Here is a 26,855-nt window from a genome sequence, read left to right on the forward strand (position 1 = left end):
GCATTCAACCAACAGGTTGTCAATTCTATCTAACACACAATTTTCCCCAGCGTTTTTGGGGGGATTTGGGGATTTTCTTTTTTTACCAAACCTGCTCCTTCTTTTACAGCCTTACTTTTGCACATCTATTGACTAAGGGTGGGCGTAGTTGATGGAGTACTACTACGCGGAATTCCACAAAGTTGAACTAAAATCTCCTGAAACAAAAACTCAGTGAATTCCGCAACTTCGCTCCGACAGAATCCCAATTAATAAAACAGAAACCTCATATACTTTTGGTAAAATAACAAGTATCTCTATCTTTACATACTGAAATGCATATAGTCATTTCACAAAAATGAAAATGAAAATTTAGCAAGCAGTGAGAGAGGTGATGATTTTGGGATCCTCCCTAACCTAGGGAGAGAAACAAGCAGATGCCTTGAAAACAAAGAGCACATCTTACTGAACGATTCGGTGGTGGTCCCATCCTTCTAGGACCATCCCAAGCAGAGTTATGGACACAAATACACTCCCAACCAAAGGCCCTGCAAAGCATTATGGGACAAGATTGGCAGTGAATATTATAGTATTTAATATCAAAATAGTTCTACAAAGAGCTGCAGTTCAACTAGCCGTTACTAGGTGTCCCTCACAAGTCAAATGAAAAAGCATTGAAATTATTATTACATGAAGCTGCAGTTCCACTCGTCGTTACAAGGTGTCCCTCACGAGTCAAATGCAAAAGCATTGAAACCCTTTCATGAAGCTGCAGTTCCACTAGACGTTACTAGGTGACCCTAATGAGTCAAATGCAAAAGTTTGATGTAATAATTTCAATGCTTTTGCATTTGACTTGTGAGGGACAACAGGGGGCACCCCAAAATCATCACCTCTCTCATTGCCTGATATTTTTCATTTTTAAAGTTCACTTTTGTGAATTGGTTACATGCTTTTTAGTATGTTGAGTTGCTTTATCAAAGCATTTGTGGGTGCAGTGTAGTAGCTGATTCCGTTGTGTGGAAGAACAGAGTTTTTGCCTGAATTCCGTGTTTTTAATGCAATGCGCAGTTACCAAATCGCCGCAAACGAAGCGGAGTTCATTGCCCGGGCCTACTACAGACACGAATAGGCCAATATCATGGTTACAATTAAAGCTGGATGACAGTAGGTCAGATGTGTTTGTGCAACAGTATTTTAACAAGCAGAGCGGCTAGCTTACAGAAAGCATCACGGCATACAGTTCTGCTTGTAGAGCTTAGGGTGGTAATAAGCAGGAGCATTGTTCCAGAAGTATAACAACCAACAGAAGCGATTGTCCCAAACGAATGGAAGCACGCAATGGTGGTACCATTACTAAAAAAGGCCAACGCAGACCCCAATAATCCTTCCAATTTTCGCCCTATTTCTTTGCTTTCTTGCTTTTCCAAGATTTTGGAGAAGCATGTTAATTCTTTGTTGTCTTCCTTTGTTGAATCCACCAATTTTCTTCATGGTTCTCAATCCGGGTTCAGGGCTGGTTTCTCCACGGAAACAACTCTCCTTGGCGTGTCAGAAACCATCAGACGCCAAGTGGATAATGGTGAGACGGTGGCACTCATTCTGCTTGACCTGAGTGCCGCTTTTGACACCGTCTCCCATTCCATCCTATTGTCCACCCTGGAGGCAGTTGGTGTCGGTGGTACCGCCCTGGCCTGGATCGCTAATTTTCTTTTTGAGCGCACATTTCAAGTTTTTTCTTCCACATCTGTTTCATCTACTCTCCCTTCCCCTCACGGTGTTCCCCAGGGGTCTATTCTTAGTCCCCTTTTCTTTAACCTGTACGTGAGGCCGCTTGCTTTCCTGGCGGAACAAGCTGGCCTCACAATTTATTCCTATGCTGATGACACTCAAGTCATCTACTCTCTCTCCACCAATAAAAACCTCCCCTCTTCCTCTCTTCAAGTTGGACTGAAACATATATCGGACTGGATGTTGAAGCACAAACTAAAATTAAACGGGGATAAAACAGAGCTGCTCCTGTTTGGCCCAGACACCTCTCTCTGGGGCCCACACCACTGGCCTCCAGAGATGGGTCCTCTTCCCATTCCATCTGTGTCTGCCCGCAATCTTGGTGTGATCTTCGACAACCAACTCACTTTCAAACAACACGCTGTGAAAGTCTCAGCCACCTGTACTACCATCATCAGGTGGCTGAGAAAGATCACCTGGATGTTACCTGCGGACACCTTGAGGACCGTAGTCCAGGCTCTTGTCATCTCACGCCAGGACTATGGGAACATCCTGCTCCTAGGTGCTGCCAAAGAGGTAATCAAGAAGTACCAGGTGGTACAGAATATGGCTGTTCGCTTGATCTGTCACCTTCCTGCCCGATCCTCGGTCGCGCACCATATGCGGAATCTGCACTGGTTGCGGATTGAAAGCAGAGTTAACTTCAAAGCACTCTGCTACATGCACAAAATTATGACTGGTAGAGCCCCTTGCTATCTCTCTGCTCTGGTGCAGCAATACATCCCCCCCCGCACACTTAGGTCTTCGACGCAGAATAAATTTAAGATTCCGCGCATCAACAGAGCCAAGATGGGAGGACGCTTGTTTTCCCTGCTGGCCCCATCCTTATGGAATTCTCTTCCTCAATCTCTGCGCACTGAATTGTGCTTTCTGAAATTCCGTAAGGGAATAAAAACTTGGCTTTTTAACAACTAATTTTATGATCTTATGATCCTCCCTCCCTTTCACCGTTCAGTTTGCTCTAGCGCCGGGAAACCTCCGGGTAGCTGCGCGCTCAACAAATGTAATTATAAATAAATAAATAAACAATCAACAGTACCTTAAATATGCTGAGTAAACATTAGGTGGGTGGCCCAGCCCAGCCTCCTACGGGCTCTAATGGGCATGGACAGGTTTGTCCTTGGCCTAGGCACGGCCTGCGCAGCAGAGCCCTGGCGTGCTTTTATAGCCTTGCAGGCAGCAGGAAATGATGATGCAGGAAGGGTTTGGGGGACTTGTGGTTCCCAGCGGCCCAGGTGTCGGCAGCTTAACTCCAGCAAGTAAATGCGGCACAGTGAATGGTACAGTAGGTAGCGCACTCCAGCAGCAATTCACAATGATACAGCAAGTGTCAAAACGGGCTCTAAGAGCAGCAGGACCCTGGCGTTCTTTTATAGCGCTTGCAGGCAGCAGGAAATGACGATGCAGGAAGGGTTGCTGGTACTTTTGAATCCCAGCGAACAAGGGGTCGGCGGCTTAACCCCAGCAAGTGAATCCCGCAGAGTGAATTGCAGAGTAGGTAGAGCACTCCAGCAGTGATTCACAACAATACAGCAATTTAAAAGATATTTCTTTGCTCACACCACAATGAATCTGCAGTTTTCCTTTTGTTCTATGAGGAGATTTTGTACTGGGGTGAGCCAGATGATCTCGGGGTTCTACTAGAGATGCTGTATGATTTTGTTTTGTATTGATTTTGCTGCACATTTGGGACTTTGCCTATAATTGATTTTGTCCATTCAATCAATAAATCAATACATTCTTTACTTGGAAGCATAAAAGACCCATAAAAGTGAATAAGACACAAATTAAAAAACATGGGGAAATATACAGGTATAAATATTATAATGAAATACATTATTACAACACCTATATACATGGATATTCAAAGTGCACTGTTTTTGGAAACGAACAGCTGATTTTTGAAGGTTGTATGTTCTTACTTCGCATTCCGTTGCAACGCATGCCTTTACCACGCATGCGTTACAACGGAATGGTATTTCTACGCACTAGCTTTTCCTCGAATTCTTGCGTGGTGACGTCATACGTCGTTAAGAGAAAACAGAAGTTTTTTCCGTTTTCTCTTAAACAACGCTGTTTGCCTGCATATCCCGACGTGACTTCTGGTGAGCCCCCTTTTTTTACTTTTAACCTTTACCACATATGCCTTTACTACATACCTCGTAGTAAAGGTATGCGTGGTAAAGGCTATCGTGGTAACCACGCATGCGTTGTACTGCATGCGTGGTTAAGGTATCCGTGGAAACGGCCGCGTTGCAGTGGCCGTTTCCCATTTTTGAAAAGATGACATAAAAACAACATTCACTATTAGCCAGCTGTTGAAGGTAATGCATAGATAGTCTACACTGTTGTATGTTACATTTCGTGTTAAACGGAATAAAAAAATTGTCTAGTATATTTCAAGTAGAACTTACAAACAAGCATTTACAATGCAACGGTTTCGCCTTTGGAAATGTTTGAGCTATTGGCATTGTAAATGGAAACATTTGTATTTATGTGTTGGTTTTGAAAACAGATAAATAAATGGCATTGTCCTTTACATTGCCAATAGCTCTAACTTTTCCAAAGGCGAAACCGTTGCATTGTAAATGCTTGTTTATGTTTTGTATGATGGTCAGGATTTGTTTTACTGTATGCTTTGTTTTATGTTTCGTTCTCACCTTCTTTCCCTTATACTGCATTAAGCATTTTTGTTTAAGTAATTAATTCACTTTAACTGCCTTTTCCAACAGGTGTTCTGCATTGCTGTATACTAGCGACTTTATTTTGTTTATAAAATCCAATAAAGCACTTTGAAAGAAAAAAAGGGCCAAATTCCAAAGTTGGCATTTTGAGTACTAGTGCATATGTTCTGTTTTTTTTGGGTGCATTTTACACCATTTCTGGAAAGGGAAATTACGCAGTCACCCAGGCTCAGTCAAGGTGCATGGTATAAAAAGTGTGAGGTAAAGATTTGTTGGAGGGTTTGTTAAGTTTACTTGAGGGGAGAAAGAATAGCCATTGCCATCGATGCGCTTGGTAGAAAGGCGAGGTATTGAGAAAGGGAAATGGAGAGGCAGGGGAGAATGAGTGTAGTTGTGAGGTCGAACATGGTAAAAATGGGCCTTTAACCGTACCTTTCCCAGATGCGGTGTGTGGAAACCAAGCAGTCAAAGCACATATGCCGACCCGAAGGTTTTAGAGCGCTTTACATGAGAACCTGTTACGTTTCACATTTTTTTTTTCTAGGTACCGGAGATTAATAAATTTGCCCGGAATAACAGGCTGTTGCGCTGATGCCGATACTCCAACCTCGTTCCCCAGTTTCTAAGTCGTGAGCATTGGCGGTTATGGGTCATCCTCTCTATAAGAAGGAAACTCGCCTCTGTGGGCAGTCAGATTTCGAGGGTGAATAATGCACAGTTCGGTGGTGCGCTGGGGGCAGTTAATTGGGTGTAACGCTTTGAGCGCCAATGGGCACAGTACACATGGTGCTTTTGACATGTGGTTAATTTGTGAAGAAAAAAAAAGATAAGTGCCGGGGCTCCCGTCAGGGGGCAGTACTTTGCACCTGCCCAGTTCTCCTGTTAGCGCCGCTTAAAACAAAACCAACTACAAACAAGCAAGTACCCCTCTATACATGCTTCCATAAAGTGTACACTCGTTATGTAAACTGCTGCCAGTGTTATAACCAGCACGTTATCCTAGAATTGGTAATAGTAGCACAGACATTGAAAAGCAGATCCAACTTTTACTTTCATACTGGTTCGTGCTACAGAAAAAATGCTGACAGTTTCATTTTAAAAACTGTGAATGCAGGACATATTGCTCAAGAGAGGTCAGTTTAAGTTGTGTAACGTGTAACATAAGAGAAAACGTATGCCACTTAACACGATTTTCTGTTATTAACCTCAAAACGCTGACATACAAAAATAGTTCATTGCTTATTGTATCGATCTTGACTTTATGGGTAATTCTTAGAGGTATGCAACCTGAAAGAAGTGAGCTTCAACCTGGTCTTGTAGCAGAGGCATCCCATAACAACTACATTGCCCAAGTGGCAAGTTTACGTGACACGAATCGTTTACGGGGAACTTCTGTCATTAGCGACGTCAGGGTTGGGCACTTGTTTCCCTTTCGGTGACGAGTGAAGCAAGCCAAAAGCGGACAGTTCCCATGCCACCGCCCCAATGCTGCTGGAGACCGGACGGGGTGCGGCAGTAACACAGTGTAACAATTTACATTGCTGGGGTAGCCATGCGCTATACAAGCTCCGTTGACCTAACATAACATGATGGCCAAGCAACAGGTAAGGATGATTGTGCTTAAGTTACAGACAACAGAACCTCACTCAATCTTCCACCGCCTACCACAAATGAATGAGTCCTTGTGTAATGAAACCGGTGCCCATGTAAAGTGCTCCAATACCTGCGGGTCCAGTTCGCGCTAAATAAAACTGCAAAAAAAAACCAAAAAAAACATCAACAGTCGAGGCTCACCTCATGCGGCCCGTACACCACAGCCAGCGCCTTGGTGTTGCCCTGCTCGATGTAGGCGGATCCGTCGGCCTGCGCGAAGACCCCCATGCGGGCCTGGATCTTGCGCAACTCGCCCGGCTTCCGCCCGTCCACCCGGTAGCCCTGGTCGGACAGCAGCTCCATTCCCGCCATGTCAGCGGCCCGCGAGGATGCACAGACAGACTACACCCGTGCAGTAGCTTGGGCAAAGAGAGACCAAAATACTACCTCTCCCGACATGCTGCTCACCATGACGCCATTTCCGCCTGGGCCAGGCTCTGCGGGCCGTGACCCTTCTTTCTTTCCACTATGGAAGCCTCAACACTTGTCTTTAATATGCTCAAAAGATCAAATTAAGGGTCTAATGCCGCGAATATTCTCAACGAAGACGGCCATCTTTATAAAGAGTGACTCGAAGCCAAATACAAAGAGAATTCCACAGTAGATCTAAATAATTTGGTAATATCATTGTACCAAAGCGTAAACACTCTTGTAGTAAACGCTTAAGATAGACCCTGTTAATTTCTGATATATTAAGTAATATATTATTAACTATGTTATTCAATTTTTTTTGCCGAAATAAAGATCTTTTTGACTTGACTTGAATAATAATAATAAGAAAATGAATATTACATATTGAAAAAAGTATATACTATACTCGTAAACAACGCTTTGCTTGCTGCTGAAGGACGTTTGGTGCATTGAGCGAAACAACTGCTCCACTGCAAAATGGCCGCGTGGTTTACGTATACTCAGTACGGCGGTGTATCACACACGTGTTTATTTGCGCTCCAATTCCGATGTTTGTCTGTTTCCTCTGGCCTCATCACAGTGCCTATTCGCTGGTGTCGAAATCTAGGTTCTTCGTTGAAGATAAGGCAGGGGGGTAAGTAGCCTCATTTAATCTTGGGTGGGGAGGATCAAACCTGAATTCTCAGACGAGTAGGAGGTTGCATAGACAAGGCTCCAGTGGAATGCCGCCGTCCACAGATCAAACAGGATGAACACAATGTCCTGGAATGGAGGTACAAGCAAGGCTTCTTCCCCCCGGCTCTTCAAGAGACCGGCCGAGCCCCTCCTGTGCGAGACGCTCTTGCGAAGGAAGAAGGAACTGAGAACAAGTCAGGTCCCGGGCCGCGCTGTGATTGGCTGACGTCACGGGGGTGTCCCGGGCCGGCAGCCAATCACAGCGCGGCCCGGGAATGACGTCACGGGGGTGTCCCGGGCCGGCAGCCAATGGCAGCGCGGCCCGGGACAAAGGGGCGGGGCTTAAAAAAAGCACCAGAAACGCCCCCGAATCGCGTTTTCGAGAGAAAACGCGATTGACAGCCTCTGCCTCCCAATGGCTAGCCTCCATTTATGGAGCTAGCCAATGAGAGGCAGAGGCGGTTCTAACCCCACTATTAAAAACAACAGATTTCGATCTGGGAGGGGCTTCGCCCCTCGCCAGGTTACGAAACCTAAAAAAAGAATTAATGTAACCGGGACTGAGTGGACAGGTAGTAGCCACTTTAAAATGCTCTACCGGAAAACATAACAGATCCACAACAGTACCAGCTCCGATACGAAACGAGAGGTATCTTTCCCACCATCCATGAGTAGTGATCAAATAATCCTTAAGGACGTGTGGAGGCCTCAAACATCAAGCAAATAGTTTCTTGCTTTCCATGGTTAACCTTTGAGCATGTGCACAATTTAGCAGCTGGTCTCTCAATACCTTTTTATCCACCCGCAGCAAGAACTAGGTTCATCGAAGAGGTGAGACTTGCCCAGATCATAAAGGGTTTCCTTGACATGGGCGAGCCAAGAGAAGCTGAGACCCTTAGCGCCTGCTATGCAATCTTTAATAACGAGGTGGCTCAGGGCCGCTTTCTCATTCCCCCAAATGGAAATCTAGAGAGAGGTAGACTTGGATTTAATACAGTCCTCTATATAACGGAGTCTGAGCTCTTCATGAAATATACAGCGAGAGAAAGTCGGAGGGCTGGACAAAATCTTTGTGCAAAAGCAATTTTCTTCCACCTGAATAGCGGCACTGTTTGCGATAATCCAAATCTCAGTTTCATAGGTTGCAACCAGGACACATTGGGTTTTATAAATTTGAAAGAGCGGCAGCAAGGAGATCCCTCCTGGTAAGTGCGGTATGTTAAAAAAGGGACTCTACTGTTCAAGAAATCTTCAGCCTTCAAGATGCTACATTGGGCACCCAGGAACCCAAGGAATCAAAAATACTATCCAGGTAGGAAAAACTGTGGGTACTTTCCAAATGGTTTTTACCCATTACCATTGATGAAACATTGATTCTAATTGGGCGACATGCCATGATATATGATTACGTAAAATTTTAAAATTAAACCTTTATCAATGTTTCTGATTAAAAGGTTTATTGATTTGATTTTGTCTATTGTTCTGTATTACTTTATTACCGAGAGTCTCCATTGCAATGATTTTTTGCTTTTTAAATTCGATTTGCTCCATCTGTACTTCGCAATTTCTGAGTTGTACTTCTTTAAATTTAATAGTAAACCTTCATGGTTTTTCTAAATTCCACTCTGTAACTCACTTATTAAGTCAGCCGTTTCTTATTTGACTGTACATTTTAAATACTGCTTGTACCTTTTCTCTAGGACACATTGCCTCACGAAATTGAGGTAAACCGAGTCCCGGCTCCACTCACCTGTGGGCAAGGTGACTTTTCTAGGTGTAGGATTTTATGGGCACATCATGCCCACAAATGTGAAAGTTCCAACTGAATGCCCGCATGTGCCAGCAATTGGCAGGTACCAACAATCTATAAGATGCTAAAGTGGTCTAGGAGCTGCAAAACCATAGATGTTGAAGAGCAGCGTTCATCTAAAACCTAGCCTGAGCACCCTAGGCTCCCTGCAGGGGCAGAGGGGCTTCCCGGGAGATGATCTCGATGATGACCTAAATGAAGGCAGCCTCTGCATGAACTGAGACGAGACTTTTATCCATTGATGGAGAACCCAAAGCCGAACAACAGCAATATTGTGCTCCGCAGATGAGCTAAACTAGCGGTGTGGAACCTGCCTTCAGCAGCCAGTCCTAGAGATACAGGATCACATGTACCTGGGCAAAGGGATGGGTCGCAACCACTGACATGCCATCGTAAAGACCCATTCTGCAGGCAGAAGAAACTGTGTGGGCTCTCTATTCACAATTCTAGCCCAGCTCATCAACAATTGAAAGAATGAAGGAAGGCCTGTTCCAGAAATACACAAGGAATGTACAATACCAAGGATGCCACATAGTGCACTACAGATCAAGAAACAAAGGCAGCCTCAACTAGCTACAGGGGATCCATGAAAAGTGTATGAGTGTAAACACTGTACAAGGACAGACATTTAAAGGGATAGACAATCACACAGAATTGTTTTGAATCTTTAACTATTTTGATTATCATTATTTATTTCTCAAAAAATATACCTGTTCTTAAATAGAGCTGTGCCTCATCACCAATATGATGATGCTCTGGTTCTCTGCACTTATGGGTAAACCAGTACCTCAATAATTCAACCAAGGCCTTCCATAGACTGCCCAGTGGCAATAGGCTGCAATCAACGCCCGGTAACAACACAACTTTAGATTGAGTTTGATGTGTTGATAATATAATCAGATGTTTTATACTGTTTCTTGATGCATAGTAGGTGGTACGCATACACAGCGTGTTGGGTGCCACAGTATAGATTGGAAGTAATGTTCTGAGTGGCAAAGGGGCAAATAAAAAATATGCAATCCAAAGATAAAAACATTTCGGCATCAGACATTTTCAGTGATCCGAAAACTGAAAATGATGGTGGAAGAGTGTCACGTTTATTTTTCTAGCACCTCCCTCCAAAGGAACATTCCTAGACAAGACGTTTCCCTAAAGAGGACATCAAGTTTCACTCAAAAATGACTGGGCGTTCATTGATGTTCCTACTTACACCGAGCACTATACTCCCCCCTACTCCATGAGTTTCAGTCACAATGCAGCAAACGTCTGCTAGCCAGGGGACAGCTCTTGGAACAACTACACGCTTTTCTCTGCATAGAATAATATTTTGATAGTATTATGCTGGAAAGGCTTCTTAGTTGTGTGAACCAATTTTGTTATTGGATACCACCAAAACAAACAGAACACAACACCCCCCCCCCCCCATTCCCCCTAATACACTTTCATGGCTCAATGTGGTACAATACACAGTGGTAATAAACCTTCCCTTCAGCTCAAGCAAGTAAAACACATTTGCAAAGGCTTGTTTCATGGCACAGCTTTTCTGAAACAACCTCAAAACTTTTAGGGAAACATTAGGTAGTCTTAGAACACTACTATTTAGCATTCTTGGGAAACAGTGACTACAAGGACATCCCTCAGTTGATTCTCTTTATCCTGTACAGAGACTCATCTGCCCCGGACTGCTGCAAAAAGTGTGCAACGGAAAACTACTAACCAGGCACGGTAAAGTTCTGAGATTTCTGGTTCATATCCTCTTTGCCGTCCAACATGGGCAGGTGATGAACAACCACTTTATAGCTGATTCCTGGGTCCACAATAAAGCGATCATATGCAAACTGCCACTGAAATAAATGTGGAAAATACAAAGAAGGGGAGAAGTTACTCAGCATCTGTCAGTAGGAATCAAACAGAACAATAATGACGACCACATTCTAGTACATGAGGTTGCACTGAAGTCAATGACAATTCCACAAGACATCACCACACATACTTCAAGCTTGACAATCAATGGAAAGGAACCAACATATTGTCAGTGTACTGGCGGCTGGTGAATTTTGAAAGTGGTGAGGCGTAAGACTGGCATATGCATCAAAAATGCCATTTGCGATTCCTTATTTGCGAAAAATAAGGATTCGCTAATAAGGAATCACAAAAGCCTGTGCATGTAGGAATCTCTAAAAAAATAGTGATTCCTACAAATTCCTTAATAGCGACTCGCAAATTGCGAGTCGCAATTAAGGAATGGCTTCCCTTCATTCCTATGGTCCTACAGGCCCATAGGAATAAATGGGAATTGCATGCGCAATTTGTGAGTGCCCATTAGGTACTCGCAAATTGCGCATGCAATTTAAAGGGTGCAAGGGTGTCAAAAGGACACCCTGTTGCACCCCTGAAATTGATAGGTGCACCCATGTTGCGCACACACATATCCCAAGGGCATGTGCGTGTGTGTAAGTAACCTGGAACTTTAAAAAATGCACTTTAGTGCATTTTTCAAAGTTTTCGCTAAATACTATCAGGTTTAATTTTTCGGTATTTAGTGGACCCTAATAGCAAAAACGCTATTTTAAATGCCATCTTGTATTGCATTTAAGGCATCGCAATTTGCCAAGATCTAATTTTCAGATCTTCCTGCGACACGTACCTTAGCCATCTGGTTCAACTCTTTGTATCCCCTTGGGAGAGGAGGAACTACCTGATTTTGATGACAAATTAACTGTTTCTCGGGAGGAGCTAGAGTGTAGGACCTCACTAAAATATCTTGCTCTTCCTTCCCTCCATTGATTTAGATATTCTTGGTAGATGGCAGACAGGTTATGGCATTGTAGTGCAGCAGCGACCCTGCAATGACCCCACAGGATTAGCCTGTGCGCATTGTTTGCGGCATCACATCTCTCGTTAGCAGGGCTGTGTGCCCCATGGGCCCCCACGATTAATGAATGCTTTTTCTACCCCAATACAATAAAAGATCCCAAATAAACATATTGAAATTAACTAAAAGAACAGCATACTTGGACACTAGGTTTCGCATCCAAAAGACTGATAGCGAGTCAAAAACACCCACCACAGCTCTAGACACCAGTGAGTCACACACTCCAAAGTCCAAACAGCACTTACTCGTGTTCGGCAAAACACAACGTCCGCCTCTGCAGTCCTTAAATGGGCTTTACCGCTGGTGGTCCATTCATATGTGTCTGACCGCCTTTTTAATTTAAAAGTACGTCAAAGGTCAGACACAAATTCCATAAGGAGCGAAATAGCCTCCTCCCACACCCACGCCTCCTCAAATGACACACTGCATGGAGGCCCCTCGTGAGCATGCATCTCAACGCTTATGCACTTGGGTCCAGGCTGGCTGGTGAGTAGTGACGTGAGGAATAGTGCAGGTGTCTATAAATATTGTTAAGCCCCACCCCCTCTGGATTATGCAGGGCCATGCTGTTGCTGCATGCGGCCTGGTGATGAATTACGTTTTTTTAAATGTTTTGCTGTTTACTAATACAATTGGGTGCTCTGGAGGCCAGAATTTGAGTGGGGCAATACCCCCATGCCCCCAGGGTCAGTGGAGGTAAGAGAGGAAGCAGAAGTCAACGAGGCAGGGATATGCAGAGGCTGATGCCTGAATGAAAAAAAGCAAGCAAAATATGATATGATGCACAAACAACAACAACGGACGTTCAAACGGAGCCACAAATCTAGTGTGTGCAACAATCATTTGTCCCTTGACACCACCCAGCCTTTTTATGATGTATTTCTTAGTGATTGCGAGCCAGCTATTACCCCTAGAGAAATGGGTATACGTCATTTAAGTGCAAGCCTCGAGGACCACTGGTTTCCCAGTAGCATTCTCTGTTATTCTTTCAGATACAGTGTTCCTAACAGATGACGTTATTGCAAGTACAGTGTATACGTTTCAGCCAAGGACTTTTCTGTCAGTAGACTTAGAGGCCAAGGGCAGTCTGTCTTCTCTGTCCTATGTGTAGGAGTGAGTCTGACAGTGGTGGGCAGGTGAAGCTCCATTCCAACACAGCCCTTCTCCCGCCTTGCTTTTCCTATTCTTCCAACAATGTTTCACTTTTAAATGTAGTTTATTTAAGTACTTAGGGGCCCATTAGGATGTAGGGCGGATCGCCACCGACATGCGGGCGGTGGCAATCCGCCCTACATCCTAGCCCGCCCGCCACCCATTTCCCCCCGCCATTCGGAGGGGAGCGCGGCAGACGGGAAGACCGTCTGCCGCTTTTCCACCCGGTCGACAAGTCGACCGGACAGAAAAGGGTTTCATATGGTGGCGGTGTCTGCTAGACACCGCCATCCATATCAGGATGCAGGCGGGAGGGAGCCTTTCCGTGGTGGTTTTCTAGGTTGGGGGCCCGTTGCGGGCCCCAAGGATGTTGGGTGGTGAGGGGGCACATGTGCATGCACAACATGGCAGGCACCGCGCTGTGCCTGCCACGTTGTGCATGCACATGCACAACATGCATTTTTGCCATTGCTGCGGGCGGTGCTGAAAATGCAGGATGCGCCCGCCAGTGTGGCGGGCGCATCCTAATGTCACCCACGGGACCCCCGCACATATGGCGGGCGGTCCCATTTCCTGGGGGTATGGCGTGTGGACAAAGTCCGCCCGCCATGCTAATGACCCCCATAGAGTTTATAAAAAATATAATAAATGTTCAAAAATATTTACACTTTATCGTAATTGAAAACCTTAATACTAAAAGCATTAAATAACTTAACACTATCTTCCACATTTATAAAAACAATACTTTTATCATAAATAAAATTCATCCAAAGAACTTAGAAATATTGTAATGTTAAGTCATCTATATTAACTAAGTACTAGTCCAGTCTAGTAAGACATACTTCAAATTCTCTGGTTTCTGCTCACATAAATGACAGCACACGGGACTCAACATGGTACCAAAACATTCTCTCTTTTCCATAGAGCCTCAATGTGGTCAAAATGGTACTGGCTAATTACATGCTTGGTAAAAAAATAAACGTTCAGACCAAAAAATACATTAGATATGCTTCAGATACTAACTTGAGCAAGCAGAGTATCCTTATATGTCGATTTTGTTTACAAAGTTCATGAAATTCAGTGTTTTCTGGAAATAATCCCTTCACCTCTTTAAATCATCTTTTAAACATCTGTACAGTATTGTCCCCATGAAAGCAAAGATTCACAAAGCGCAAAATGTCAAGCAAGATCATGGGCAATTGACCATAATTTATTTGATACATGTGAATTTGTTACATGATTTCTTTATCTAAACAAGCCTGGGGTGACAAGGGCACAGCTCTAAACAATTTATAGAATCTCACCAGCACCAATCCCAATCTAGCCCATAATGACACAAGTCCCGGTTTCAATGGCAGAATATGAATAGGAGTATTACTGCTCAAAACAGGACATGCCCCATATATTAATACGAAGATTATCTTCCATGTTGAACATGACAGTCGGCTATATTGGTGTGGCATACAGCACTATTGTCTCAATCCTACTAATGTATGCTATAATCATTAGCAGTACAGAATGAGCCCCAAAGAGCTAAAAACATCCCTCTGGTGTAGTTACCATAGGTTTAACTGGCACACACTCAGATGCCTTTTTAGCCTCCCTTAACAGTTTGTGTTCAAAGGTGAACCTAAGATATTTGATTTGTAGCTTTTAGAGTGCACCAATGATTTGCAATTCAAGAGCCAGCTTTTCTTGTATACTGAGGAACAAAAACTCATTGTATGGGTCTTCTACTAAATGAAAGTGGAGTCTTGTCCTCTTCCTCCCTTTCTTGCTTTGGAGGGAGAACAAACGGAAAGCGCGCGCATCCACAAATGGACTGTTATAGAAAGGACCGCTATTGTACGCCCACCTGTATATATATATTTTTGTATGGTCTTCTTTTGTACGCCAATAAAGTTTTTTTAAATTAAAAAAAAAAAAAAAAAAAAAGAAAGTGGAGTCTAGAGTTCAGAAAATCCCTTAAATAAGTAATTTCAACTCTTGGTCCGTTCAAAAAGGGCCAACTCAAAGTTCATAAAAACTGGGCTGAAAACCTCAAACAACTGGTTTACTGGAACATTAAAATGTGAATTCTAGATGTTAAAATACCTCTAGTCTAAACCACAATCCAAAAACGTTGCAGAAGGTTATCATAAAACCATACAATATGTGTAAAAAGCTATGCATTTCCAAACATATCTGTGAGAGAGAGAGATCACTTTCATGTCCAAGGGTAATTATTTTATTGCAAACATACTAGACAAATGTATAGCATCTGGATTGGTTGAGCAGGTATGTAGATTGGAGAATTGTTTTATAATGCTGAAGAGAGTCCTGTCTTTTTTTAAAAGAACGTGAACATTGTTACTCATTGGTTTCTTAATCACATGCTCAGCACCCATGATTTGGAGGCTCCAGAACATTTTATTATATTACGTACTGCCTTCCACAAGCAGTCAAGCAATTTTAAATGCTGTTTACTTTTTTATTGTAATATATTTTTTTATTGAAATAGTTCATCAGATCCATGAATACATACTTGCATAGGAGCATAGAAAAGCATCGGAAACACAGCTAATTATTTTTAGACACAATCCACCAAATATGTTTAAAAAAAACCTGTACAGTATAATACATTTTTGTAATTTCTCATAAAAAAAGAGAACACTTAGCCCAGAATGTCCCATAACTGTAAACATTTCCTATACGACCCAGATCTTAATGAGTATCTTTTTCCGACTCCTTAATCCTATTAAGTAGGTATTAAAATGTCGGAATATCGTCAGACCACCATCTTTGTAGTATTAAAGATCTAGCTAATGAGACCACAGTGTATAATTGTTTTTTTGCAGCAGGTCAGCTTTTAAATCAGGTGAGTATCCAAAAACTGTTGTCTGAGCATCCAGCTTTTGTCGTATTTTCAATTTATCCGTGCAATACCAATTAACTTCATCCCAAAACTTACTCAAACTGGGGCAGCCCCATATAGTATGTATCCAACTCCCCCCTTCTTCTATATTACAACATAAACAATTTGCCGCAATCTGCGGATTTATTCTATGGAGAACATCGGGAGTTCTATATAGGAGCCATTTGGTATAAAATTGCATGCATCGTAGATTGGGCCCTTTCAGTATAGAGAAATTATTAATCTGATCCCAAGCTACACTAGATATCTCGAGGCCTTGTTTTAACTCCCATGTTTTTGGCCTTTCCGATACAGTTTACCTTCCCCCTGGCTGCATAAGAGCAAAACGCAGCTACTAATGGTCTTGTAGGTTTTAAATTCTATCAGTTACTCAGCAAGTTTCTTTGTTGCAATTATGTGTAAGGGATTTAAATCCCATATAAAACACCTAATTTTAATAAAGACCATTTTTTTACAGTATCTAATACTGGGCTCTATTTTATTCCAGTCTTTCTAATCCACCTCCAAACAGTCCCATATTTTCCCAAAAACGTGGCTCATCCATTTAGACATTGCATTCCTGTCGATCAAGGAATCCTCCCACATGTATATATCTGATAGCAATGTTGATCCATTAATTATAGGAATCTCATAAAACCGAAACAGTTGTTGCTTACGCTTGATATTTCACTGTTGCGTCTTATATCTAACTATTTGGGGGGTTTTGTTAAACGCATAAAATATTTACTATCATATTCTAGATAAATCAGATCTAAAAAAAGTTATCATATCTATTAATATTTAAAGACTTAGTTGAGTATATGTGGTGTGTGCAAAATTCGCAAAAGTAATATTCTTTCAAATTAGGGAGGCCTAGGCCACCTTTGTTAACTAGTCTATAAAGTGCATCCAGAGCTAGTCTAGGTGATTTGTTTGCCCAGAAAGGACATTACACTTTAAAAAAAAAACAGTTGTATTGCACTAGGGATGGCTGAGAATAAAATGTTGCATGAAGGTAAAACCGACATACGGATCAGTGCAGCCCGACCAAGTATTGAAAGAGGCAAATTATTCTATTTAGAAAACAACCCTTTTATCTTGTTAACTAAAATGACTTACCCCCAGATGCATCAACAACTCATTTTGCGATTCCTTAATAGCGAAAAATACCGATTCGCTATTAAGGAATAGCAAAATGGAATGCATCAAGAAATCACTAAAAAAATAGCGATTTCTTAGAATTCCTTAATTGCGACTCGCACATTGCGAGTCGCAATTAAGGAATACCTCCTCATTTATTCCTATGGGCCTAGAGGCCCATAGGAATGAATGGGAAAACAATCTCAATTTGCGAATCACAATTAACGAATCGCAAATTGAGATTGCGATTTCAAGGGTGCAGGGGTGTCCAAAGGACACCCTGTTTCAGCCCTGAAATTGATCTGTGCACATATGTTGCGCACACACATGCCCTTAGGGCATGTGTGTGCGCAACATGAAAGTTTAAAAATGCACTTTAGTGCATTTTTCAAAGTTTTTGCAAATTACCATGAAGTTGTACTTCATGGTAATTTGCGTGCCCTATTAGCGAATTCGCTATTTTTAAAACTTTCATGCATTGCATTTAAGGAATCTCAATTTGAGATTCCTTAAATGCAAATAATCGCAATTTAGCAAATTCTCAATTTGCGATTTTTGCATTTGGGATGATGCATCCTAAATGCAAAAATACCGGTCGCAAAGGGGCAAATTCTGAGAATCTGCCCCTTTGCGAGCGGATTTTGTTTGATGCATCTGGGAGATAGTCTAACACATACAGGTCATTTACATTTTCGGAGTCATATAGACCAAGGTACCTCTTAGGTCTAGTGTTGAGCAGTTTACCAAGTGCTGTTAATAAAGTTTCAGGTGCCTTATTGCAGAGTAGAATCTCCATCTTTAATTTATTTATTTTATATCCTGCAATTAGCTGGTATTCCTGGAAGATTCTGAATATATTTTTTTGCACTTCTAAGTCGGGTCTCAGAAACAGAGCTATATCATCAGCATATAGTTTTAGGTTTGCCATTCCTGCAGTTGTTGAATTGCTAACTGACCGAATGGCTATGGCTAACCGCTCTATTAAAAGAGCGAAAAGTAGTGGCGACAGAGGGCAGACTGGTCTTGTTCCTCTGTTAACTTTGCAGACGACAGTCTTCCTATTGTTTATAATTACCTGTGCAGAAGCCCCTTTATAAAACTCAGATATCATATTAATAAATTGATCGGGAAATTCAAACTGAGTTAAAATGTAAAAAAGGCTTTACCCCCAGACCAAGTCAAAATCCTTCTCGGCATCTAATAACATAATCTGTGGCAAAATTTTGTTTTGACTAAAATAATCTATCGCTTCAACTAAAAAAATTAGTATTAAAAGATAATTGTCTCAATGACACAAATCCACGCAGGTCTAAATCTATAACTGACTCCATACATTTATTCATTCTGTTTGCCAATAATTTGCCTATAATTTTATAGTCTGTGTTTAAGAGGCTTATAGACCTGTACGAATTACCGTCCTCCTTGTCTTTATTCTTTTTTAAAAAGGTAACTACTACTGCTGTACGAAAGGAGGATGGAATCTCGCATCCCTTCAAAATACGATTGGCTAGTGTTACTAATTCAGGATTTAATATTGAAATGATTTTTTTACATAGTGAAGCAGGCAACCCATCTTCTCCAGATGCTTTTCCGTTAGCCAGAGATTGCACTATATCTTCTATTTCTTTAAATGTGACATCTACCAACATATTCCCAATGTGATTTTCCTGTAGTTTTGGAATGGAGAGTTTCATAAGAAAACCCTTTAGTCTTAACATATCAACCTCCTGCCTAACCGAATATATAATTTTCATAGTGTTTTAAGAACTTCTCTTGTATCTGCATTTCATTTGGAATGCGAATATTTGTATCCTTGTCTACCAAAGCAGTAATTCTATAGTATGCCTGTCTCTCTCTTGTTTGCCAGGCTAAACATTTACCAGAGAACTTACTCCCCTCGTGCACTTTTTGAAGATATGTAGAATTGCCAAGTAGCCTTTAGTGTAATAATAATCTTTCATAGTTTTACATTCTTGCATTAATGTTAATTTATTTATACTACTTTTATCCTTTATATATTGTTCATTTGCTCATCTGACTGCTAATTCTAATTATGCTCTATGTGCATTTCGGAGGCATTTAGCTGCTATATCTTTAGAAGTTACGTATGCACGAATAGTGGAATTAAAAGCCTCCCAAACACTTTCTACCCTAGCTGTATTCCTGTTCAATTGAAAAAACTTTTTTTTGTATTCTGGGTTTGCGTGCACCAGTCTTCAACCTCGAGCTGAACTTTATCAAAGGACCATTTTGAAGATAGCTTCCATGCCCTTAGCCCAGCTGCTTACTACTTTACCAACGTGCGATCAGATAATCAGTTTTGAATATATGTGCAATTAATTAATTTTCGATTACATGAGGTAAAAAATGTATCTAATCTTGCCGCTGTTTTATATTTATCTGAAAAACATAAATACTCTCTCTTATTGTGAAATTTTTTTTGCCATATGTCTATCAAGTCTAATCCTTGCATACACTCGCCTAATATCTTTTTTGTGCGGGGCTTATTCTGTTTCCGTGTACCAGAGGATGAGTCCAATCCCGGATTTTGCAAAAAGTTAAAATCGCCCCCCATTATCACTGTACCAGGGATATGCAGTAATGCATGATAGAGATCCAAAAGAGCTAAAGGATGTTCTTCAATTGGTGCATATATTGTGGCTATAGTTAGCCTATTGTTATTAATGAATCCACTGATCAGAACCCACCTACCTTCTTTATCAACCTATGAGTAGGTAATCTGATAAGGTATCAATCTATTAACGAAAACTGCAATCCCTCTGTGAGCAGCACTTGCTGAGAAAACTATCTACCAACTGTCCACTGCCCGAACATACTATATGTTGATTTCTTTTTATCCACATAGTGCGTTACCTGGATCAATACAATATATGGGGCATATCCATTTACCCATTCAAGGTAGCGCACGGCTGCCAGGAGCGTTTAGCGCGCTCGCTGACTAGCGTATTTTAAACTTAACTTTTTTTCTTTCAGGTCTGCTGGGACCCTCTGCTTTTACCGCCCCCTTACCTGCACAGTAAATTGTACCCCCACCGCCGTTTGGCGGGTCTGGTGCCTGGGGTGGGCCGCCATCTTGGAGTGGGGTAGAGGCGCTTACATCCGCCAGCGCTTCACTGCGCATGTGACACTGAGGGAACGCCTACTTAAGGCGAGTCCCTGCCTCCCCGCGCTTAGACAAGGTAGCGCACGGCTGCCAGGAGCGTTTAGCGCGCTCGCTGACTAGCGTATTTTAAACTTAACTTTTTTTCTTTCAGGTCTGCTGGGACCCTCTGCTTTTACCGCCCCCTTACCTGCACGGTAAATTGTACCCCCACCGCCGTTTGGCGGGTCTGGTGCCTGGGGTGGGCCGCCATATTGGAGTGGGGTAGAGGCGCTTACATCCGCCAGCGCTTCACTGCGCATGTGACACCGAGGGAACGCCTACTTAAGGCGAGTCCCTGCCTCCCCGCGCTTAGACAAGGTAGCGCACGGCTGCCAGGAGCGTTTAGCGCGCTCGCTGACTAGCGTATTTTAAACTTAACTTTTTTTCTTTCAGGTCTGCTGGGACCCTCTGCTTTTACCGCCCCCTTACCTGCACGGTAAATTGTACCCCCACCGCCGTTTGGCGGGTCTGGTGCCTGGGGTGGGCCGCCATCTTGGAGTGGGGTAGAGGCGCTTACATCCGCCAGCGCTTCACTGCGCATGTGACACCGAGGGAACGCCTACTTAACGCTCCTCCCCTAGCGTAGCGGGATCGCGTAGCGGGCGCGCCTTCGCGTGGCCGGAGTCGTGCCAGAGTCCTGCCCGTCTGCGCCCATCCGCGCTCGGTCGTGCTGGTCTGGCGGTGACTCTGTTTATGACAACATCCTCACAATGCCCAGCTACACCAGGGAGGCTCTTTTGTCTATCAACTACCGTTCGCCAGCCTGTGACGGAGCCCGCGTTCACCCTTGTGTGGCCCTCATCGGTGTGCCTGCGGTAGGTGGCTGCTTGAAGCACCCTCTCCATTGGGGGCCATTGGAGCGCAGTCCGCTATTTGTAACAGCGCTCCCGTGCACCATATTACCATCTGGAACCTGAACGTAAGGTCGTTGGTAAAACACCATCAGGACATAGCCGACCTTTTGGGCAACGAATCTCCTGACATATTCTGTTTGACAGAGACGTGGCTTCAGGACTCTGACACATCTGTTCTCAATCTGGCTTTTCCCGCTGAGTATTCCATCTATACGCTTAATCGCTCGTCCAGGGGAGGAGGAGTCGCGCTTGCAGTTAAATCTCGCTACCCTTGCACCTGGAGAGTTCAAAACATCGCGGGCTGTGAAAGCGCTCTGTTTAAGGTTTCTATTACACCTCATTTTACTTTTTCAGGTCTGCTAATTTACCGCCCGCCGGGCAGCGACGTGGCATTTCGGGAGGCTCTCCCTGAGGCAGTTAGTTCACTGGCAGTAGGGTGTGCCAACTTTTCCATCGTAGGAGACTTGAACCTCCATTTCGACACCTTGGCCCTACCCTCAGTGGGTGGGATGGTGGCTGATCTTGAAGCCTTTCAACTGCTTCAATTGGTCTCGGATCCCACCCATAGTGGCGGCCATATTTTGGACCCCTTTTTTTCCAATCTAGCGGGGGTAAAGGTGGCCCCTCCCCTCCCTATGACTTGGACAGATCATCTGTTAGTAACTATTCACTGCCCACTGATAGAGGCTCCTCTTAAGTCCTCGTTGCGAGCTCTGCCCAGGCGGCGTTGGAGTAAATTAAAGATGGAAGACCTTCACCGCCTTCTTACTGAAGTTCCATTGGGCCTAGTGGAGAATGTGGAATCTGGTTATGACCATTTTTGCAAATGGGTAACCAGAGCCCTCGACTCCCTTATCCCGATGATATCGAGTAAGTGTGGCCTTCGTGACCCCAGCTCCTGGTACAATGGTACTTTGCGGGCACTGAAAAGCTTGTGCAGACGCGCAGAGAGAGACTGGCGGAGAACGTATGACAATAGCAAAAAAACCTTTTATATGGCTACTGTCAAGTTCTATCACCGAGCTGTCTGTAGAGCCCGGGCCGCATTCTATGCCCTGGAATTTCGCACCAGTTCGAATCCTGCCAAAACCATCTTCAAGGCTCTCAAGGACCTTGTGGCGAAAAAGCCCGCTAGTGATACCATCAGCTCCAACACTCACTGTGAAACGCTGGCGGCCTTTTTTCTGGAGAAGGTTCAAACCATCTATAGAGCCTTTCCTACTGCTGCGCAAACCAGTGCCGGGCCTTACATCTTGCCTGGACAGGTGGTGTTAGACTCTTTTCCCTGTCTCACTCCGGAGATTTTCAAGACTTTGGCTCTTCAAGTCAAATCTGGGTCGCCGGCAGATCCGCTCAAGCCAGTAATGTTTAGAGACCCGACACTCGCTCATCCGGTTCGCGATCTGATTAATATCTCGCTTTCATCTGGCCGGGTGCACTTGAAGTGGAAGCAGGCAGTAGTAATGCCCATTTTGAAGAAGCCATCACTCGACCCTAGTAAATCGGAGAACTATCGACCGATTTCGCTTCTCCCGTGGCCAGCTAAACTCGCAGAGGTGCATGTTAACATCGCCCTCACTGACCATCTGTCGCGTACTAACGCTCTGGATGATACACAGAACGGTATTCGAGCTGGCCACAGTACGGAGACAGCACTTTTATTTATGGTCGAGCATCTGCGGGCACTGCTTGATGCAGGTCAAACGGAGGCGCTTGTTTTGTTAGACCTGAGCGCCGCCTTTGACACTGTCTCGCATGGGATTCTCCTGCAACGCCTCGAGGAGGCTGGTGTGACTGGCACTGCACTACAGTGGTTCCGTTCGTTTCTTGCGGATCGTTCCTTCTGTGTGGCTGCCCCGCCCTATCAGTCCAAATCCCATCCTCTGTCTCTTGGGGTCCCGCAGGGTTCCTCGCTGAGTCCCACGTTGTTCAATCTTTACGTGAGGCCGCTGGCTGAGGTTGTGAAGCTCTGCGGTATGACCATGGTGTCATACGCAGATGATACCCAGCTAGCGGTCACGATCAGCGGGGACTCCGGGGTGGAGGCCTCCAGATTCAGAGATGGACTTCGGGCGGTGGCCAGTTGGATGACGTCCAACTGTCTCCAACTGAATGCCAAAAAAACAGAGGTCATGGTCTTTGGTAAACGGACGGAACTTTGGGGAGATACTTGGTGGCCTTCTGAGTTGGGCCCCACCCCCACTCCGGTCTCGGAGATTAAAAATCTGGGGGTGTGGCTGGACCCCTCACTCAACTTTGTCGGCCACACCAAGAGGACGGCGGCCTGCTGCTTTGGCATCCTACGTAATCTGAGACCTGCACTCAAATACTTTGATGCCGCAACCCGTCAACTTGTGGTTCAGGCGACGGTATTGACTCAGCTAGACTATGTCAGCTCCCTCTTTATAGGGTTAAATCAGGCCCAGCTTACTCGTCTCCAGAGAGTGCAAAATGCAGCAGCCAGAGCAGTTGTGGGCCTCCCTAGGTTTTGTTCGGTCTCCCACACCTTGTGTGCGCTACATTGGCTGCCTGTTAGGCAGCGGATCCACTTCAAGGTGCTCTGTATGTCCTTTAAGATCTTAAAAGGCCCTTCTGCTCCAATCCTGCACCATCTTTTGTGTCCTTATATCCCTGGCCGCTCCCTCCGTTCCTCGGATCAGGAATTAGCAGCAGCTCCACGCTTTAAACGTAGTCGAGCTGGGGGACGCTCCTTTAGGGTGCGAGCAGCCACACTATGGAACGCCCTCCCTCTGAAAATCCGGACCCTTGTCGACCTGCTTTCCTTTCGCAGGGCCGTTAAGACCTTTTTGTTTTCCCAGCACTATTAAACGTAAAATTTTAAAATATTCTGTTCCCTAGTTATGTTGTGTGGCTACCCTGTCGGGCGCCGGGACGCTCCTTCGCTGGAGCAGCTGTGCGCATTACAAATGCCACTAACATAACATAACATAACATTCTTCAAAGGCCCAAGCTTTTATTTTATTATTAAGGTCATTGGCATTTAACGAGAGGATGCGGAGCAAATTTTGATATGCCTGTGTGCGAAAAACTGTCATCAAAAGAAAAAAATATATAATTCACATTCAAGGTGCGATTTGCATACATTCTAAAGTGCCTACTTGTGCTTAGTCTACAGTACGTAAATTCATTTGACATAGCTGAACTGTTTTAAAGTGCTTGTGCAAACAAAGATAATGCCAAACCAAAATCTTCCTAATGAAATACCTAAAGGCTGGGGAAAAAAAATCCCTTGGTAATTTTTCTGGTACTATCGCTTTTCTCATTACATTCCTCAACAATAATCTTTTTACTACAGTGCAAGTTTTTTAAAGTGCCAGTTTTTACAGTACAGTTTTTTAAAGTGCCAGTGCAAGTAAAGTGCCATATAGAGTGCTTATTAACATTAATAATTTGAATACAGTACATTCCTAACAATTTCTCAAAGTGTCAGTGCATAAAAGTACCACATACAGTACATCTAATATTAAAAGCAACATTCTGAAAACAAAATAAATTTTCTAACGAATTGATATCTCCTGCATTGCGTTTCCTTTCGCATTTAACCCACAAAATTTGGTTGTGTAAACATATAGATGAACTATCCCATTTTTCTCCCCTGCAATCACCCGTGCAACATCCCTTCCCTTCCCAACCTCAAACCCCAAGACCACGTGCCCGTCGTGGGAGGATAGCCAACGCCTTTTCCCTAACCCCTGTCATGACCGTGCATCCATAATGTGCGCTCATGGTTTACCAAAGGCACACTAAGTCCTCCGGCCCCTGACCCCCAATCCCCAGATATAGCCTACTAGAGCTTATCTAGAATAAATCACCATTTAATATCTAAGACCGCAATCAATATATAACCTACAGCATAAACCCGACTTAAGTTAGACCAGACAGATGCTGTAGTAACCCTTGTGCTGGAAAAATTGGAAAGAAAGCCAAAACCCAATTAATAGGTCTACCAACACCACATGCACATTTAGGAGCAAACGTCCAAGTGTTAACTTTGTTCTATAAATTTAGTCCAACCCTGTACAGAGGGAGAGTCAAAAGGGAACTCCAGAGAAACAGCTTACTAATGTACGTGGACTGAGGAATGCACAGCAAAGCATAAACTTAAAAGTGCAACAGCTGTGAGACGGAGGGTGGTAGCTTAGAGGCCTCCAACATCCAGATGGAAAGTGAAAGGGGGACGAAGACAGACAGCAGTGTGGATGCTCAGGAGATGCACAAGTCCAATCCAATTTTGGAAAGGCCAGAGGATAATAGTATACTGGATGACCATCTGCAGTAGGGCCTTTTGTAACCCCGACGTGTTGCAAACAATATCCCATCTTTACGAAATCGCATGCAGCTCTGGCAGCTATGAGGGCAGATAACCAGCTGCAAACTTTGTTGCCATCCCAGCCAGCTCTACCTTCTACCCGGCAACAGTCGCTGCAAGCAGAAACTGAACTTCCAGAGGGCGATCCCCGTATGTTCGCGCCAGTGGGCGGTTCACATCCATGCAGGATGTACAACAGGATCCGCAACTTGGACAGACTGTCAAATGTATGTTTGAGCTTATTCTCTTGAAGTTAAAGGAGCTAGTCACGACGCAATCCCAAGAAATTGCGTCTCTTCCTGCAAGACTGTCAGAAATCGAGGAAACGATACGCAAACTGCAGGAGTGGCTATCAGAGCCTGAGGAGCGGGTTTCCAGCATGGAGGATAAGATAGGGCTCTTTGAGCAAGAAAACACACAGTTAAGCAAAGCAAAGAAGCTCTTAAGTCTAAACTATAAGACATGGAGAACTATAACAGACATTCAAATCTGCATTTAGTTGGAATTACAGAATCAGTTGAAGGACCCAAAGTACAAGACTGGGTAGAATCCCTACGGAGAAAAGCCAGTCCAGAGCTTTTTTGAACTGGAATACATTTTTAGATTTCTGTTTCAGCTGTCTCAAATCTGAAAGAAATTGGTTGACTATATATTTCGGGGCATCTCTAATTTTTATAATAACAACAATGATCTGCCTTTTTAATTTCCACACATTGTTTAGGAAAACTCTTAAATGCGCTTTTCTTCTGCACCCTGCTATTAATGTTAAGGCTAGATAATTATGTTTTTATAATGACTTTGATAAGATATTTCTAAGTAACATTTTGCTCTCATTCAAAGCAAATGTAAAATTACAAAATTTCCTGCAAAGCTTACAAGCAGACAATTCAAACAGAGAATGCTATTACATCGTTATTACATATGGAGTACCTTTACCTTGCAGTACTTTACATTGCAATTACAGTATTAAACAGGTATGGTTTCAGTAATATATATCTATATATATATACACACTACGTATCGTGATCCCCAAAAATGCCTTACTACCCCTAAACACTACGAGGTTCTGAGCCTTACAAACACCTTACTACTACATTCCCTGAGCCATAAATACTTCTATCTACCCCTATGCACTATCCATCAATAAGTGCTTAAAACGTCATACTACCCCATCCACTACCCATCCCAGAGTCTTAAAAACTCCTTACTACCCTAAAACACTACCCACCCCATACACATGAAAATGTTGTCACTTCACATAGAAGTTCACATAGAAGTTAACAATTAAAAAATATACCAATATATGTAATTATTTTTTTAATTTGCAAATGTATTAATTTACATTGTTTCTTACTGATTCATTTATATTCAGTATTAATTATTATTAATAGTTTAAGTGACGTAACCTTAAAAATATAAATTTATATTGGTGTATGCTTAGACAC

At 43.4% G+C, this 26,855-nt stretch overlaps 1 protein-coding gene across 2 annotated transcripts in view; it reads right to left on the reverse strand.

Annotated features, from left to right (window-relative positions):
• IL17RA (interleukin 17 receptor A) overlaps positions 1-26,855 on the reverse strand; it is a 264,599-nt gene that overhangs the window by 105,552 nt on the left and 132,192 nt on the right. For both annotated transcript variants that reach the window (XM_078673656.1, XM_078673657.1), the window contains exon 5: positions 10,721-10,847. In XM_078673656.1, the coding sequence (XP_078529782.1) occupies positions 10,721-10,847 (127 nt within the window). The remainder of the gene's footprint in view (positions 1-10,720; positions 10,848-26,855) is intronic.

This window comes from Lissotriton helveticus, chromosome 1_1 (assembly GCF_964261635.1).
Source record: "Lissotriton helveticus chromosome 1_1, aLisHel1.1, whole genome shotgun sequence".
NCBI lineage: Eukaryota > Metazoa > Chordata > Amphibia > Caudata > Salamandridae > Lissotriton > Lissotriton helveticus.